Source organism: Cyprinodon variegatus, unplaced genomic scaffold (genome assembly GCF_000732505.1).
Source record: "Cyprinodon variegatus isolate N-32 unplaced genomic scaffold, C_variegatus-1.0 Scaffold238, whole genome shotgun sequence".
Classification (NCBI taxonomy): domain Eukaryota; kingdom Metazoa; phylum Chordata; class Actinopteri; order Cyprinodontiformes; family Cyprinodontidae; genus Cyprinodon; species Cyprinodon variegatus.
This window is the reverse complement of record NW_015150691.1, coordinates 35,075-50,772: the sequence shown is the minus strand read 5'-3', so window position 1 is coordinate 50,772 and position 15,698 is coordinate 35,075. Positions and strand designations below refer to the sequence as shown.

Here is a 15,698-nt window from a genome sequence, read left to right as displayed (position 1 = left end):
TGGCCAGGCTGCGGACTAAGCTCTGTTGTGCAACATGAGCTTCTACCTGTCAGCCAGCCAGAAGCCACAGCGGTGCTCAATATCAGACTGAAAAGAAATTATGTTGACACATTTGAAGCCTTTCTTTCTCTGCCTTGCTTTTTGAATACAGGACAAATTTTTCATGCATATTTTTTTTCAGTTATTATTTAAATATTTTTTTTTATTAAAAAGAATCACAAAAGCAAAATATTACATGAAAGTCTTTCATCTTTTACCCCCAGTCTTCTTCTGGGCTTCATGAGGGATGAGGACGCTCCTCTATGGAAGGGCTACTTCTACGCCACTCTCATGTTTCTCCTCTCCTGCCTTCAGTCCCTCTTCAACCATCAGTACATGTACACCTGCTTCACAGTTGGCATGAGGGTGAAGACAGCAGTCATGGGCTTGGTCTACAGGAAGGTGATTAAATCTGAATTATACATTAAGTGAAAAAAACAAGAGATTTCTCTCTTCTCAGACTGATCTCAGTGTATGATTAACAGCTTTTAAAGAAGGTGGATAATGATGTTTGATCTTTACCAGGGTATGAATTTATGTTGAAAACTAAAAATGTCTTGTCGTCAATTCAGTCTTTAGTGATAAACAGCTCTGCCAGGAGGACCTGCACCGTAGGTGAGATTGTGAATCTGGTCTCAGCAGATACTCAGAAACTCATGGATTTTGTGGTCTACTTCAACGCTGTCTGGCTGGCTCCTATCGAGATTGCTCTCTGTCTCTTCTTCCTCTGGCAGGTTAGTTGAAATGTCATGTTTTTTCGTTGGCTTCCATGCATGCACCATAATTTAGCTCAGAATTGTCTTCTTTTTTTTTCATCAGCATTTAGGCCCATCTGCTTTGGCAGGAATTGCCACCGTCATCCTCATTTTCCCACTCAACGGATTCATTGCAAAGAAAAGGAGCAAGCTGCAGGTAAAGGCAGGATTCCTTTTACAGCAGACCAGACATCTGGCACGTCACGTCATGATGTGGGGATGCCACAGCTGGTTTAGATAGTGGCTGAGGAGCAGCGTGGGTGTTTGGCCTGGGTGCTACATTCTCTCTTGTCCTTTTGATGTCTGGCCCATATAATGTGCTTGAAAAACAATGACAGGAAAGGGTGGGCAGTGGCAAGACATAATTTTTCATTTCTCTGGCAAAAACAACAGACGGTTTCTGTGAACTTAGGTGCCAGTTTAATCAAAAAATTGTCTTCAGTGCGGTGACTGCTGCTGTATTGCTGTTTTCATGTAATAAAAGAAAATAACTATAATGTTACAAGCAACAAATTCCTACTGAATTAGACAATTTGCGTGGTGGTCAGAGAATGCTACTGCTGCTGTAATGAGGGCGGACACACTTATGCATACGAAGGACTGCCCTAGCTTTGGTGTGGTACTTGTTAACTTGATGTTTGATGGTAGTTTAATGGAAGTAAATTGTATCTGTCTCATCAACAGGAGATTCAAATGAAGTTCATGGATGGCCGCATAAGACTGATGAACGAAATCTTGAATGGAATAAGGATCTTGAAGTTTTACGCCTGGGAGAAGGCTTTCCTGGAGCAGGTTTTGGGCTACAGAGAGAAGGAGCTCAGGGCCCTGAAAAAGTCTCAGATTCTTTACTCCATCTCCATTGCCTCATTCAATTCTTCATCTTTTTTGGTAAGAAAACCAAATGAAAAAACCTACAATTTAGGCATTAACTAAATTATCCTGTCTTGGGTAGCTTTACGTTTTGGCGTCTTCTTTATTATGATTGCAAAGGTTTGAAACAGAACTGATTCTGAGACTAGGAGAATTCTTCTCAAACTGCAAGATGAATCAGAATTATAGCTTTTTTTAATGCATGTTTGAACTAGCGTCTACTTAAAGTTGAAGCTTTGTTGACTGAGATTCTGTGCTGTTCAAAAGTGTTGACTCATCTTTTCATTTACCTTACAGCTGGAGGTTATGTTTATCTATGAATTTAGTCTTAATCAATGTTCCCAGGTTTTTGCAATAGTCTTTTTAAAAAAATTTCTTCTGAGCATTCCCTATGTAAAAAATATCATTTGTGAAGATATCAAGCTGTATAGCAGTTTCTAAGCTCAAACGAAATCCCACATATTATCTTTAATAGAAATATTGTTGTACAAAAAAATTTTTCCAGCATTTTGTTATTATTATTATTATTATTACATTACACTGTCACAAGTACAGACCAATTAAATTAAATCTCTGCATTTAACCCATTCCCTTGTGGAGAAGTGGGCTGCCATTGTGCAGCACACAGGGAGCAGCAGGGTTAAAGGTCTTGCTCAGAGAGCCAGAGTGGCAGTCTAGGAGTAGGGCTTGAACCCAGAACCTCAGGATTTGAAGCACAAAGCCCTAACCACTATGCCCTAACCCCCCCGCCCCCCCAGCTGGGATACAAACCCTGGCTTCCTGTTTGCAGGACGGGTGACTTACCACTTGACCTAGCCAGCTGCTAAATGTTCTGCTAATGTGGTGAACAGTACACATACATATTAATTCCAATGCTCTGTTAGATGAAAACCTGAAATGTAGTGGTTGATTCCCTGAGGGATGGCATACCTTTAAGGCCCTTTCTCAGGTTCTGCTGGGTTTGACCTATGCTCTTCTTATGTGCAATCTCCAATCATTTCATTAATTCTAACATACTCAAAGACTAGATGGATGATATTAAGAACTTTAGAAACATATATAACGGAAGTGCAGAGTAGAGCCAGCCTCTGTTTGCCACATTTCAATTGGAAAGGTGGAATAATACACACATCCAGGAAACTTTCAGGAATACTTTTCTCCATTTTTTTTTTTTTGTTCTTTCTCAATTCATAAATATGTCACAGTCAGATACATGTATGAACTTGTTAAAGTCTTAAATGTAAACTTCAAAGATATTTGATAACACCCATTTTTGTGTTGTTTTTTTCTAAGATTGCCTTTGCCATGTTTGGAGTCTATGTAACGCTGGATGACAGAAATGTCCTGGATGCACAGAAGGTGTTTGTCTCCATGGCATTGATCAACATTTTGAAGACTCCACTCAGCCAGCTGCCGTTTGCAATTAGCACAACTATGCAGGTGGGGTTTTTTTTTCTTTGATACTTGTGATTGTTTTTATCATGGGTTTTTTTTTTTTAGGCATTTGTCTAATATTTCATACATTTGGATATCAATATTTTCTTCAGGCTCTAGTTTCACTGAGACGTCTGGGAAAGTACCTATGCTCAGAGGAACTGAGGGTGGACAATGTCTCAAAGGCTCCACTGAGCTCTGGTAAGAGCTATACCCATTGAAACCAGTAAATCCCTGAATCTTCCTATGTGGTTTATTTCAGTGGATACACAAGGTGTTCCCACTCTGCCTGAAATCGTGAACTGTCGTAATCAATAAAAACATCCCGCAAGGACGTTGTTGTTTATAACTGTGGACTACCACAGCCTTGTATGGATCATATGCACTGTCACTTCCTGGGTCCTGGGCTGCTGGGAGACGGGTTAATTATAGGATGTTCCCATTTAGTGGTTACACTTAAATCATAGCGTAAATTCAGACATATGATTCATAGAGGAATAAAAAAGGACAAATACTGTACTTCTCTGTCTAAGATCTGTCAACACTTCCTGAGACAGCTTGTGAAAGGCAAAGGTTCTCTGTAATTTGCCTGATTAGGAGAATCCACTTGTAATTACGCCCAGACAGCACTCTGATGAGAGATTTCAAGGGGTAGCTGCTTTTTTTAAAACATTAGTTGCAGAGTTTAAAAGAACATGCCCCTTTTATTCCATTTGTTTGTTAATTTCAGTTGATTCTGTTTCCTTGTATAGAGGGTGAAGATGTGAAAATAGAGAATGGCTCATTCAGCTGGACTCCCGAGGGTCCACCATGCCTCAAACGGTAAGTATAAAGGAATGAAAATAAAATCCTTGTGGTAAAATCATTGGAGTCTAAGAGAAATCCCCCTCTTTTATTGGCAGAATAAATGTTTGTGTGCCACGAGGCTCCCTTGTTGCTGTGGTTGGACATGTGGGCAGTGGAAAGTCCTCTTTGTTGTCTGCCATGCTTGGTGAAACAGAGAAAAGAAGCGGCCAAGTCACTGTTAAGGTACACAGCTAATGTTCCTTGGGAGAAAAATCTATTCATAGCCTGTGGTTTTAACAAATATTAACAGATTCTGCTTTTCTTTTCTTTTTTTCCTGCAGGGCACATTAGCATATGTGCCACAGCAGGCCTGGATCCAGAACGCCACAGTCCAGGACAATATATTATTCGGTTGCGAGAAGTTAAAAACATGGTACCAACGTGTGCTGGAGGCCTGTGCCCTTCTACCTGACCTAGACATCTTACCAGCTGGAGATGCAACAGAAATTGGAGAAAAGGTATGACATAAATAAAGAAGGATGTATAGAATTGTTGGTACAAATTATTTAATAAATTATATTGGGATTACTAGAACATAAGATTCAGTATTCAGTATTAGTTTTTGTCAAAAACAAAACATTTAAACAGTTATAGTTAGAGGTATTATGTAGGATTTTTGGATTTTTTTAAAAGACCCACCCCCTCCACTTTAAAACGGATATATACCCTATAAAACGCGTGTGAGAGCATGCACAAAGCCATTTTCCCCTTGTGCATGCTCTTGTAAAAGATTCTGTTTTAATTGCTCATACAAGCTTACTGTGTCCGAACGTCCGCTCTAACCCTTAAATCCCTCAATCACTGTATACAGCAGGGACTACATAGTGGACTTTATAGCAAACTCAGTTAACTTACCTTTCAGACAGATAATCAGTAGTTTTTGCTCCCCGTTGGTCACGTAAGTCTTTCTTCAGTGCGCGGTGCATACACCATTTTTGTTATTAGTCGCCACTGTCGGGTAGCAACAGCCGATAACGATAGCGTGCCACTGTGACAGCAAATCCCTTAGTGTTTTGCAAGGAGAGCTCTGCGCACAAATAATTCTGGGATATATCTGCCTTTTCTGAGGCCTTTCTTTTCTTCTGATACACTTCATAGACACTTTTTAGTTAAGCATCAAAGCAGAGTCTAACTTTAACATCAGTGGTTTCTCAGTATAAATCATCTAATCTGCTCCCTCGTTCTCTTATTCTTTGTTATTTCAAACAATTACCCACACTTTTTAAAGTTACAGTGGCAGATTTTTGTGAACTTTTAAAAAAAGACACACCCTTTCCACGTAAAAAAAAAATGCACATGCACAACCCTGCTCCTGAGAGGGAATGCCTCTTAAATGTGTGTGAGAGCGTGCACAAGCCCATTTCTCCTCATGCACACTCTGTTTAAAAGTTTGCATCGCTCATAAATCTTACTTTCCAAAAGAAGATTTGCAATTTTTCCACTATATCATAAGTGCAAAATAGGGACCAGCCCGTAGGACGGCCTCACGTAAACATATCATCAGAGGATTGACAATTAGGAGGACCACTTATTCTGATGATTCACCTGAAAAAAGAACATCCTCCACAATACTTTTAAATACTTTTGTATTTTTCAGCCACCCCCTTTAATTGGTTACTTTGTGTTGTCTTTTTGAATTAATTGTACCTTGTATATGTAGTGCTGTGAAATTGAGCTAAATAAATAAACTGAATTAAATTGAATTTGAAAGATATCCCATTCACACAACATGGCATCTTTAAAACTGTTTTCTTTCTAATGAGGTCTAAATATTACACTGAATACAAGGGTGTTAGGCTTAAAGGACTCGCCATAATTTTTGGCACTAATGATAAAACTAACTTGCAGCTTCCAGTAAAAGACACATGTTGTCAGGCACCAGATAGCACTTTAAAAGACAGATTACTTAGACAGGTAATATTTTAGATTTCTAACATTGTGAAACTTTATCACACAGGCTCATTTCAGAATATTAATATATGTTTGTTTTGTTTTTTATGCAGGGGCTTAACCTTTCGGGGGGGCAAAAGCAGAGGGTGAGCCTTGCCAGAGCTGTCTACAGAAAGGCAGACGTATATTTGATGGATGATCCACTTTCTGCTGTTGACGCGCACGTGGGTCAACATATCTTTGATAAAGTCATTGGGCCAAAAGGAGTCCTTAGAGACAAGGTAACACCAGATAAGAAATGTCTACAAAGAGCCAAGCAAAGTTTTGAACCTAAATCACAAACAATTGTATGCTATTGTTGCCACAAAATGGAAACCACTACAGTACTTTGCTAGGTCTTATTTTTTTTTAGGCTGGATAAAGACTTACATCTTTTTTTCCCCTGCTGTGGTTTACTTAACAGACCCGCATACTTGTGACCCATGGGATGAGCTTCCTCCCTCAAGCTGACCTCATCCTTGTTCTGGTAGACGGTGAAATCACAGAAAGCGGTTCATACCAGGAGCTCCTCAGTCGTCACGGTGCTTTTGCAGACTTCATTCACACTTTTGCGAGCACAGAACGAAAAGAGAGTGTCATACAGAGAGGTGAAGATAAAATCTATGAGGAGCTATAATTTTCTTTTTGTTTTTTCTTTTTTTTTTAAATAAGGTCATGTAAACATTCTTTAATTACAAGTTCTCTATTGCAGCTGGTTCTAGAAGATCCAATGCACGACTCAGCATGGTCGACTTCATGCCTTTTTCCAGAGACCTCTCGCAGGAGCAGCTCATTGGGTAAGCAAAAACTAAGCAGAAGTGCACCAAAATCCTGGGAATTTTCCTACTGAAACTGACCTCTGACCTTTCCTTACCACCCAGAGGTGATAGCACTAATACCAACTTGCAAAATATGGAGCCTGTTTCTGAAACTGACCAGGATCAGATCCCTGAGGACTTAGGGAAATTAACTCAGGTGGACAAAGCTCACACTGGACGAGTAAGTCAAAATACGGCCTGGGGGATTAGTATTCCTTAGAAGCAAAGATTTTCAGTTCCTTGCACAATGTTAACATTATGGTACATTTTCATCTCTTTATCATTGGGGTGACTTATACAAGAAAGATTAGTATGACCTGGCCTTACTCATGTTTGTCTTTATCTTTCTCTATTGCAGGTGAAGTTGGAGTTGTACAAAAAGTACTTCAAGACCATTGGTTTGGCTATCATAATTCTCATCGTCTTCCTTTACGGCTTCCAGCAAGGAGCCTCTCTGGCCTACAACTACTGGCTCAGTATGTGGGCTGATGATCCAGTTATTAACGGCACACAGATTAATACCGATCTCAAACTGTCTGTTTTTGGAGCTCTTGGATTTGTACAAGGTCAGTGAGTTGATTCTGTGATTTGACAAAAATTCAAGCTGCACATTTCTATAGTTTTGATCAGACATATTTCACAATACTCTAGGAGTTGCCATCTTTGGTACAACTGTTGCCATCTCCATCTGTGGCATCATTGCTTCCCGGCAGCTGCACATGGACCTGCTGGTCAATGTTCTTCATTCTCCAATGTCATTTTTCGAGTCCACGCCCAGCGGAAACCTCCTGAACCGCTTTGCTAAAGAGATCGATGCCATTGACTGCATGGTCCCTGAAGGGTTGAAAATGATGCTGAGCTATGTCTTTAAACTTCTGGAAGTCTGCATCATTGTGCTCATGGCAACACCCTTTGCAGCTGTGATCATCTTGCCTCTTGCTTTCCTTTACGCCTTTGTCCAGGTACGTGCTGCAAAAAATCCCTCGAATATGCTGATATAAGCAAAATCTTGAATTTTTTTTTTACCATATGTTTTTGGAATGCTTTGGGCTCCAAAATCAACTCCACTGACGTAAATTAACCCACATTCATTTAGAATTATGGGAAAGCCCTCAGTGCTCCCCGTTGTAGCGCCTGTTAAAGCTGCCGTTTTACTTTTCCACTCTCTTGCCCACAGAGCTTCTATGTTGCCACATCCTGTCAGCTGCGGCGACTGGAAGCTGTTAGCCGCTCACCCATCTACACCCACTTCAATGAGACGGTGCAGGGTGCCAGCGTGATCCGAGCTTTCGGAGAGCAGCCCAGGTTCATTATGCAGGCTAACGAAAAGGTCGACTTCAATCAAACCTCCTATTTTCCCCGCTTTGTTGCCACACGGTGAGCAGAAAGATGATCTTTTTTAATAGGATGTGTTTGTTGGGTTAAAAGTTTCTAGGGAAGGAAGATTCCTGCATTTTATGTGAAGTTAATATACTGTTGATGGAAATACAAAGAGTTTTTAATATCATATTACCTTCTGTAACATTGGAAAGTACCTAAACCTTCCCTCCCCAGTGCTAAATGACTGTGACGTTTATAGGTGGTTGGCGGTCAATCTGGAGTTTGTAGGTAACGTTGTGGTCCTAGCTGCTGCCATTCTTTCAGTGATGGGGAGAAGCACCCTGAGTCCAGGCATTGTTGGTCTAGCAGTGTCACATTCTCTCCAGGTAAGATATTATGACACCACACCCATATGCTACTGGGAAATATTTCTAAGACATCTTTAATGACCACTTCTACACCTGCTAATCAATCAATCCCTAATAAGGAAACCGCAAACCTTAACAGGAATTTAAAAAAATCTGGAATATTAATCCATACCAGCCACAAAGATTGTGAAAAAAATTATCTCTGGAAGCAAAATCTAAAGACCTAAGAAGTATTTTCATGTTTAGCTAGCTAACATTCATACAGTACTGTCCATCTGCACATCAAACATACAACAAAAATAAGTCCTTTTTATGCAAATATTAAAAAAAACCTACCGATTTCCTCACCATATTGTGTTGCAGGTGACTGGAATTCTCAGCTGGATCGTACGGTCTTGGACTGATGTGGAAAATAACATTGTTTCTGTGGAGAGAGTCAACGAATATGCCGAAACACCCAAGGAGGTCAGTGCTCCTACTGTATGCATACAATCAGCAAAGCCCCACATTGATTATTTCTGTTCTTGACTCACTGTTTCCTACTCTTGGTGCAGGCCAGCTGGAGTACAGAGGGCAGCTCTCTGCCAACAGCTTGGCCCCAGAGTGGCACCATGGAGTTCCAGGATTATGGGCTGCAGTACAGGAAAGGCCTTGAGCTTGCTCTTAAAGACATTACACTGCATATCAACCAAAGAGAGAAGGTAATTTATCTCTTACCTTTAACACTTGGATTGCAAAATGTTCCTGTTTAATATCAGAAATCTCTCTGTTTATTAGGTTGGAATTGTGGGTAGAACAGGAGCTGGGAAGTCCTCACTTGCACTGGGAATCTTCCGGATCCTGGAGGCTGCAAAGGGAAAGATCTTTATTGATGGAGTGAATATTGCAGACATTGGACTCCACGACCTCAGATCCCGCATAACAATTATTCCTCAGGTGCAGTAGAAAAGTTGGAGACAGTTCTGCCCTTTTTCATGTGAACTGCCACAGTCACACATCTATCTTTAGGGCCATATTAACAGTTTACAACTGTAATTTCTTCTGTTCCCCTTTACAGGATCCTGTGCTGTTCTCGGGCTCCCTCAGGATGAACCTGGACCCCTTTGACACTTACACAGATGAGGAAATATGGAGCTCCCTGGAGCTTGCACACCTCAAAACATTTGTGTCAAATCTGCCTGACAAACTCAACTATGAATGCTCAGAGGGAGGGGAAAACCTCAGGTACACATTTCCACATGCTAGTCCTTCGTTTCTCTTGTGAATCATGTAAGAACTCTTATAAAGACATTTTAAACATAATTGTACCTCTCAACTTTTTGTGTGCAGTTTGGGTCAGCGCCAGCTAGTCTGCTTGGCCAGAGCTTTGCTGCGGAAAACCAAGATCCTGGTTTTGGATGAAGCTACAGCTGCTGTGGACCTGGAAACGGACACTCTCATTCAGTCGACAATCCGCACACAGTTTGAGCACTGCACCGTGCTCACTATCGCTCATCGACTTAACACTATCATGGACTACACAAGGTACGCTACATCAGTATTCCTCATAGAGTCAGTGAACACTAATTGATTTACAATAAAAGGTTCAATCTAGTTCTCAATAGGTTTTCTATCCATGAAGGGACTGTGAGCTGAATTGCTTGGGGCTCTCAGACCTTTGATCAGTTTTAATGGATTCCACCCTAAACCACTCAAAATCAATAAATCTTTCAAAAACATGGTAAAAACATCTAATACCTCATTACCTAATTATTACCTGCATCCATATTGGTGGTGCTATAGTCAGAGTCAATGTGTGACTCCTAAATGGTTGATAAGTCAAAGGCTTTAATCCAATTAAATTTATGAATGATTATTTTTCTCTTACATCTAACGACCATATCTTAAACAAAGTAAAAGGTTGAAGTAAATTCATATCCTGAGCAGAAGTTATCTTGACTCTCTAACTATCTAACATCTTGGGGCACTTGGGGTAGAGAGGTTTGTAGGCCATGTAAATTGTCCTTACATTGAAAGAAAAATCCTCTGGCTGTTATGTACATATTGAAATAATTGGCGAAAGTGCCTTATGGATGAATTATTAAATACATTAGTGTTGCACCAATACCAGTGTTTGGCCCTGATACCGATAACTGGCTTTGCAGTATTGGCCGATACCAATACCATACCGATACCATCTGTTTGAAATTGATGTGTCTTTGTATATATGAAGAACTGCATACTACTTGGATGTAAAGTAATTGCCATCATGGCTTTGTCAAGCTATTGCCTACCTTTTGTGAAGCAAGAAAAAATACTAATACAAAGTGAATCCAGTAGAACATTTTATTGCCTACCTGGAATGGGCGACAATAGTTGAATAAACTTTTGGCTCTCAAAATGGTATCGGTGCCCTATTTGTTGGTACTCGCCGATACCACCATTTTAGAGCTGAATCAGTGCCCCGCCCGATACTGGTATCTGTATTGGTGCAACACTAATATATATACACATATTACCATCTCAGTGGAAATCCAGCACCAGCTCTTAGGATTTGTAAATGGAAAGACCTAAACTAAATCTGCATTTCTATGTTTTTGCTGTTTTGCAGAGTGATCGTCATGGATAGAGGCCACATTTCTGAGATGGACTCTCCAGCCAACCTTATCTCAAAGCGGGGCCAGTTTTACAGAATGTGCTTGGAAGCTGGGCTGGTTTAGGTCTCTCTGTACAAATGAACTGATAGCTTCCATGCACAGATGTGGGACCTTTTCTGTGCAACCGTATGGAAAACATTAAATTGGGCCCTTTAAAACTTTGTGGCAACTCCAAACTATTACAACAAGGGCATTGTCAATGAATCTCATGAGCAGCTGCTGACACAGTCCTTGTAGCAAACACAAAGGCACTCTGTCTTTTTTTCAGAACAAGACAGTTGTTAATCTCAGAGGAGTAATATTAAACCAATGCTATAGATGATTGTTGGGTCTTAAAGCTTAAAGAATAATGTACATAGAGCAGTGAAGGTTCAGAAGACAAAGGCTTGAAGAGTTCCACAAATCTTTATGATTAATTTTTATTCTCTTTAGGGATAGGAGATGTGTTATGTGTGTTGTTTTTTTGTGTGTCTATAAAGCACAAGACGTTTGTTGACATTTTCTCAGGCATAGACATTGATGTTTACTCACATTTTAGCCTTTTATACTAAAAAAGAGGCACTTTTGTACTTGCAAACTGACAGAAGTCTACATTTGTGTCTTCTCCTCCCATAAATTGGGTCAGGAAATATTTTGACACACTAACCTTTGCAGGGTTCATGCTGGCAAATGTGATGGCAGTGAGGTTTTCACAGCCTTCAAAATGTAAAACTTAAGGCCATTTCTATTTTCATATGTCAGTACGACGGAGGAAAAAAAACAGTGAAGTAGACCGAAGCATTAGCAGTGGTCCAACTATGTTGTGGCTGTTGGTTTATTTTAGACAAAGTAAACACATAAAAAAGGCAAGAGCGACCCTGTCGGTTAGGTTTAACCTGAAACCAATAGTGAAAACCACCATGCATGAAGAGAATGCCTCTCTAAAACAATGGCGATACATCTCTATGGGATCCTCGCTCTGCTTAAGCCACACCATACACAAAGAGGGAGAAGAAAAACACCTCTTAAGGTGCTGACATTACAGACTGTAAATAGTCCAGTCAAGTCTTGATTCAAGGAAAGAACCCCATGAACTTTCCAAAGAGAAGAAGTATTTACTGTTTTTGTCTTACTGGTTTAGACAATGTGTTTAAAGAGAAGCCCAGTGTTTATTTATGTTGTTGGTCAAAAATGTTTAAAGTGTCCTTAAAATTCTGAGGAATATATTATATTTATACTTTTTATAAGAGGCTTGTTTATTTTCACTGACCTTTTAAGTACTGTCTTGTTCTATATAATGCTGGAAAATAAATTTTATTTGAATCTGTGGTTATGTCTGACTCAGTTTATTTTTATTCTTGTTTTTTGATAAGTGAACTAACTTACAGCACTTTAAAAAATTATTCATTGCCATCTGATTTTTTCCCACTTTAACATGTTGCATCAGTAAACTATTAAATATTTATATGATAATGACTTATATGCAGTGGCGGGTGGTGCATATGGTACCTAGGCCTTCAGTACCTGCAAATCCCCTGAGGTCCAAATGTATGTATATATTTGAGTATAAAATGTACAACACATTTTAAGAGGAATGCTATCTTTGGAATGCAAATTGTTTGTGGTATATTTGCCACGATCGATGTTAAGGGGTTAATATCACCACTTTCATATTTTAATGAAGGAAACCATCAAATATGAAATTTAGCAAGTGCACATATAACTGAGAGCAAGATTAGTGTGAGGGTGAATACAGAGATCAATTAGGCAAAAAGCCCAGTTAGGGCAACGGTAATCCTCTCCTCTATAACCACAGCTCCACCATATTTGCATCACCAATAGCTGTTTAGATTCAATATGCATCTAATAGATAATATATTGTATAAAGCATGAAGATAAAATATATCACACTCACCAGAGATGCTGATTATTTATAATCTAATTCCATCCCACTGTCTGTGTGTGGGAAGTCTTACTATCTCCATTTAATATCAGTCATTAACATTTTGCTCTGACTGACCAATCAGAGGACAGAAAATGCTGATGTTCAGGCTGCCCCAGTAGCTGGCCCTATGGGGTATTAAGGTAACATCAGCCAGCACTGCTTTTTTTTCAGTGTCCTGTCTGGCATTGTGGATTAAGAATTATTGTCTTGATGCCAAAAGAGAGCCCAACCGATTTTGCTTTTACAAGTGAAGCAGTACTTCTATTGCCATAGTGTTCCGCTTGATTTATGCATGTAAAAAGCTTTATTATAATTCATGCAGAGAGTATTACAGATTATATTGACACTGCAATGTAAGTAGAACAGAAAAACTGGAAAAAGAAGAAAAGATGAAAGAAAGAGGAGATAAAAGGGAGACAACAATAAAAGGCCTTCTGTCTGCTTCATCACCTGCAAAGAGATGTAAAAAAAAACAGCACAACCAACGGATATAGCACTGCTGATTCTGAAGGCCTTGGGCAGATTTGACTGACATAGCAACACACTAAGGCAGAAATCTGATTGGACAAAAAATATAGCGACCACATAAATGTAATGGAAGCAGCACAGCCAAGAAAAATTAAGTTAATGTATTGTTTGAAATAGATGAATAGCATGCATTGTAATATAAGAAAATTAAAGTTTAGGTCATGAATGTAGGTTAGTATTTCTGATTGATATAAGCAGTGGTGAGCGGTCAGGGTGTAGGCCCTGACCACTCACCACTGCTAATATGATAATAACTGATTTATATATGTGTCACCTTTGACTGGGTCATTCTCACACATCAACGCGCTTCAGTATGCAAAAGTCAAACACTGAAATTTCAAAATTCCATTTAAAAAAGGAAACACTGGTGATGAAACAGTTATCTTCAGATGAAGCATTTTATTTATTCAGTGTCACTGCAAAGTTCCTGCAGCTATGATGTCCCTACAAGCTGATAATAAGGAGTACCGGAAAAACTGAAGGACTCTGAAGGAAGTTTAGGTACAGGAACCCCGTAGTGATGCTGAAATAATCTCTAATTGAAAAGATGTTGAAGCTGAAGATTTCAGTATCATCAGATTTTACCTTTTTAGAGGGATTTGGGGAATCTTCAGGGTTTGAATTTTCAATGTTTGAATTTCCAATTCCAGATCTCAGGATTGATGTCAGAGCAAGCTGTCACTGATTAATCTTCATCCAGATGAAGTGACAGCTTCTTTTTCAAAGACTTTGGTCCAAAGACAATGACATTGGCTTTGTTTGCATTCAGAGGCAGATATTTAAGAATCATTCAGCTTTTTCCAGGTGTTTCATCGGGATTTAAAGCATAAAAATACGATAAACGAATGATGTGCAATAAAAGAGAATTGCAGCCTCTCTTTAAAGGCCAGACATAATGACCAATATGAGACACATATTTAATAAATAATGGTGAATTACTATGAAGAGATAAGAAAACACCAATAAAGAGATAATCAAAATACATTAAATAAATCTTAAAGTTAAAACTGTAACGAGATAGTGACTCTAAGTCTAAGTCTCTAAGAAAGAATGGATTTTTTTTTTTCCTATTTGTAATTATAGCTTTAAAGTGTGTTGAATGATCAAGCTATAATTTACTATAGTTTAACTTCAAGAAACCATTAAGTCGACAGAGTGGCTGCAGGTGTTTCGATTATCTTAAAAAGTTAGGTCAAAATCCTTTGTTGCTGCTTGTTTTAGGATACAGTACACAGTGTGTAACATCCCTCTTTAGAGCCAAAGGGCAGGAGGAAAAGCTCAAAGTCTAAAGTAACTCAAAATTAACATAGATTTAGGCTTAACTATTTTTATAAGTTAATTTTTTTCTTTTCTTTTGGTTCTTTAAGATTCGAGCATTCATGTGTTAGCCTATTGAAGTAAAAATGTGTTGTCATTTTTCAACCATAATTGCAGATACAATATTTGGCCACTAGATGGCAGACAATTATAAAGCAAACGGTTATTCATGAGGTTGCTTATAATATGTGGAGTCTGTTTAAAAATAACCACTGGAGAAATAAAAGAAAATGGAAATAGAACCAAAATAAAGGAAAATAGGGCGTTTAAAAAATGATGAGAGCTGTTGAGGTGAGTGCTGATAAAATTTGTTTTTACTAAGGAAGTAAATACATTACTGTTTGTCAAAGTAACAAGCAGAGTAAACTCAGAAGGAAAAACCTGAACAAGGGATCACCTATGCTGGGGCTGCAAGAAGTATCCCAAATCATTTAAAAGAAAAAAGTGCCATAAGGGAATGAAAGCTGTGAGAAAGCTTTTAAAGAAAGCAATAAAGCATTTAAACAAGTTGAAATTTAGCACGCAATACATAATTAAAATGAATTTTAAGAAAACAATTAGGACAGCAAAAAGAGAACATTGAAGAAAATGTTTTCCAACAATAAAGAGATAAGAATAAATATTACTATGATTATTAATATTATTTATGATGATACATTTGATAAAGTAGATTCAGGAATTGGTTAATCTTTAAATGCAGATGAAAGAGCCGTATGCATTCCAAGTTTTAACCTAGTATTTTGTAAGTATAAAATGCAAAAGGCAAAAGCTGAAGCAATCCAATAGATGGGGATGTGAATAGCAAAGTCTCAGATTATCCGTTTTTCACAAAAAAAAACAACTATTTTATCAAAACTATATAAACAAACAAAAATCTCGAACAGTTTAAAAGTATAAGATTTCTAGGTGTGCAA

The 15,698-nt window shown here is 38.7% G+C and overlaps 1 protein-coding gene across 1 annotated transcript in view; it reads left to right on the top strand.

Moving 5' to 3' along the window:
- Positions 1 to 12,313, top strand: part of LOC107089103 (multidrug resistance-associated protein 1-like) — a 34,681-nt gene extending 22,368 nt beyond the window's left edge. The window contains exons 9-31 of the mRNA XM_015381666.1: positions 264 to 441; positions 612 to 773; positions 859 to 951; positions 1,479 to 1,682; positions 2,958 to 3,104; positions 3,212 to 3,299; positions 3,851 to 3,920; positions 4,001 to 4,127; positions 4,226 to 4,402; positions 5,948 to 6,115; positions 6,298 to 6,481; positions 6,586 to 6,670; positions 6,755 to 6,872; positions 7,050 to 7,257; positions 7,343 to 7,653; positions 7,869 to 8,068; positions 8,271 to 8,397; positions 8,743 to 8,844; positions 8,934 to 9,080; positions 9,157 to 9,315; positions 9,437 to 9,603; positions 9,709 to 9,903; positions 10,970 to 12,313. Coding sequence (XP_015237152.1) covers positions 264 to 441; positions 612 to 773; positions 859 to 951; positions 1,479 to 1,682; positions 2,958 to 3,104; positions 3,212 to 3,299; positions 3,851 to 3,920; positions 4,001 to 4,127; positions 4,226 to 4,402; positions 5,948 to 6,115; positions 6,298 to 6,481; positions 6,586 to 6,670; positions 6,755 to 6,872; positions 7,050 to 7,257; positions 7,343 to 7,653; positions 7,869 to 8,068; positions 8,271 to 8,397; positions 8,743 to 8,844; positions 8,934 to 9,080; positions 9,157 to 9,315; positions 9,437 to 9,603; positions 9,709 to 9,903; positions 10,970 to 11,078 — 3,526 coding nt within the window. The 3' untranslated portion in view covers positions 11,079 to 12,313. The remainder of the gene's footprint in view (positions 1 to 263; positions 442 to 611; positions 774 to 858; positions 952 to 1,478; positions 1,683 to 2,957; positions 3,105 to 3,211; positions 3,300 to 3,850; positions 3,921 to 4,000; positions 4,128 to 4,225; positions 4,403 to 5,947; positions 6,116 to 6,297; positions 6,482 to 6,585; positions 6,671 to 6,754; positions 6,873 to 7,049; positions 7,258 to 7,342; positions 7,654 to 7,868; positions 8,069 to 8,270; positions 8,398 to 8,742; positions 8,845 to 8,933; positions 9,081 to 9,156; positions 9,316 to 9,436; positions 9,604 to 9,708; positions 9,904 to 10,969) is intronic.
- Positions 12,314 to 15,698: the final 3,385 nt, after the last annotated feature.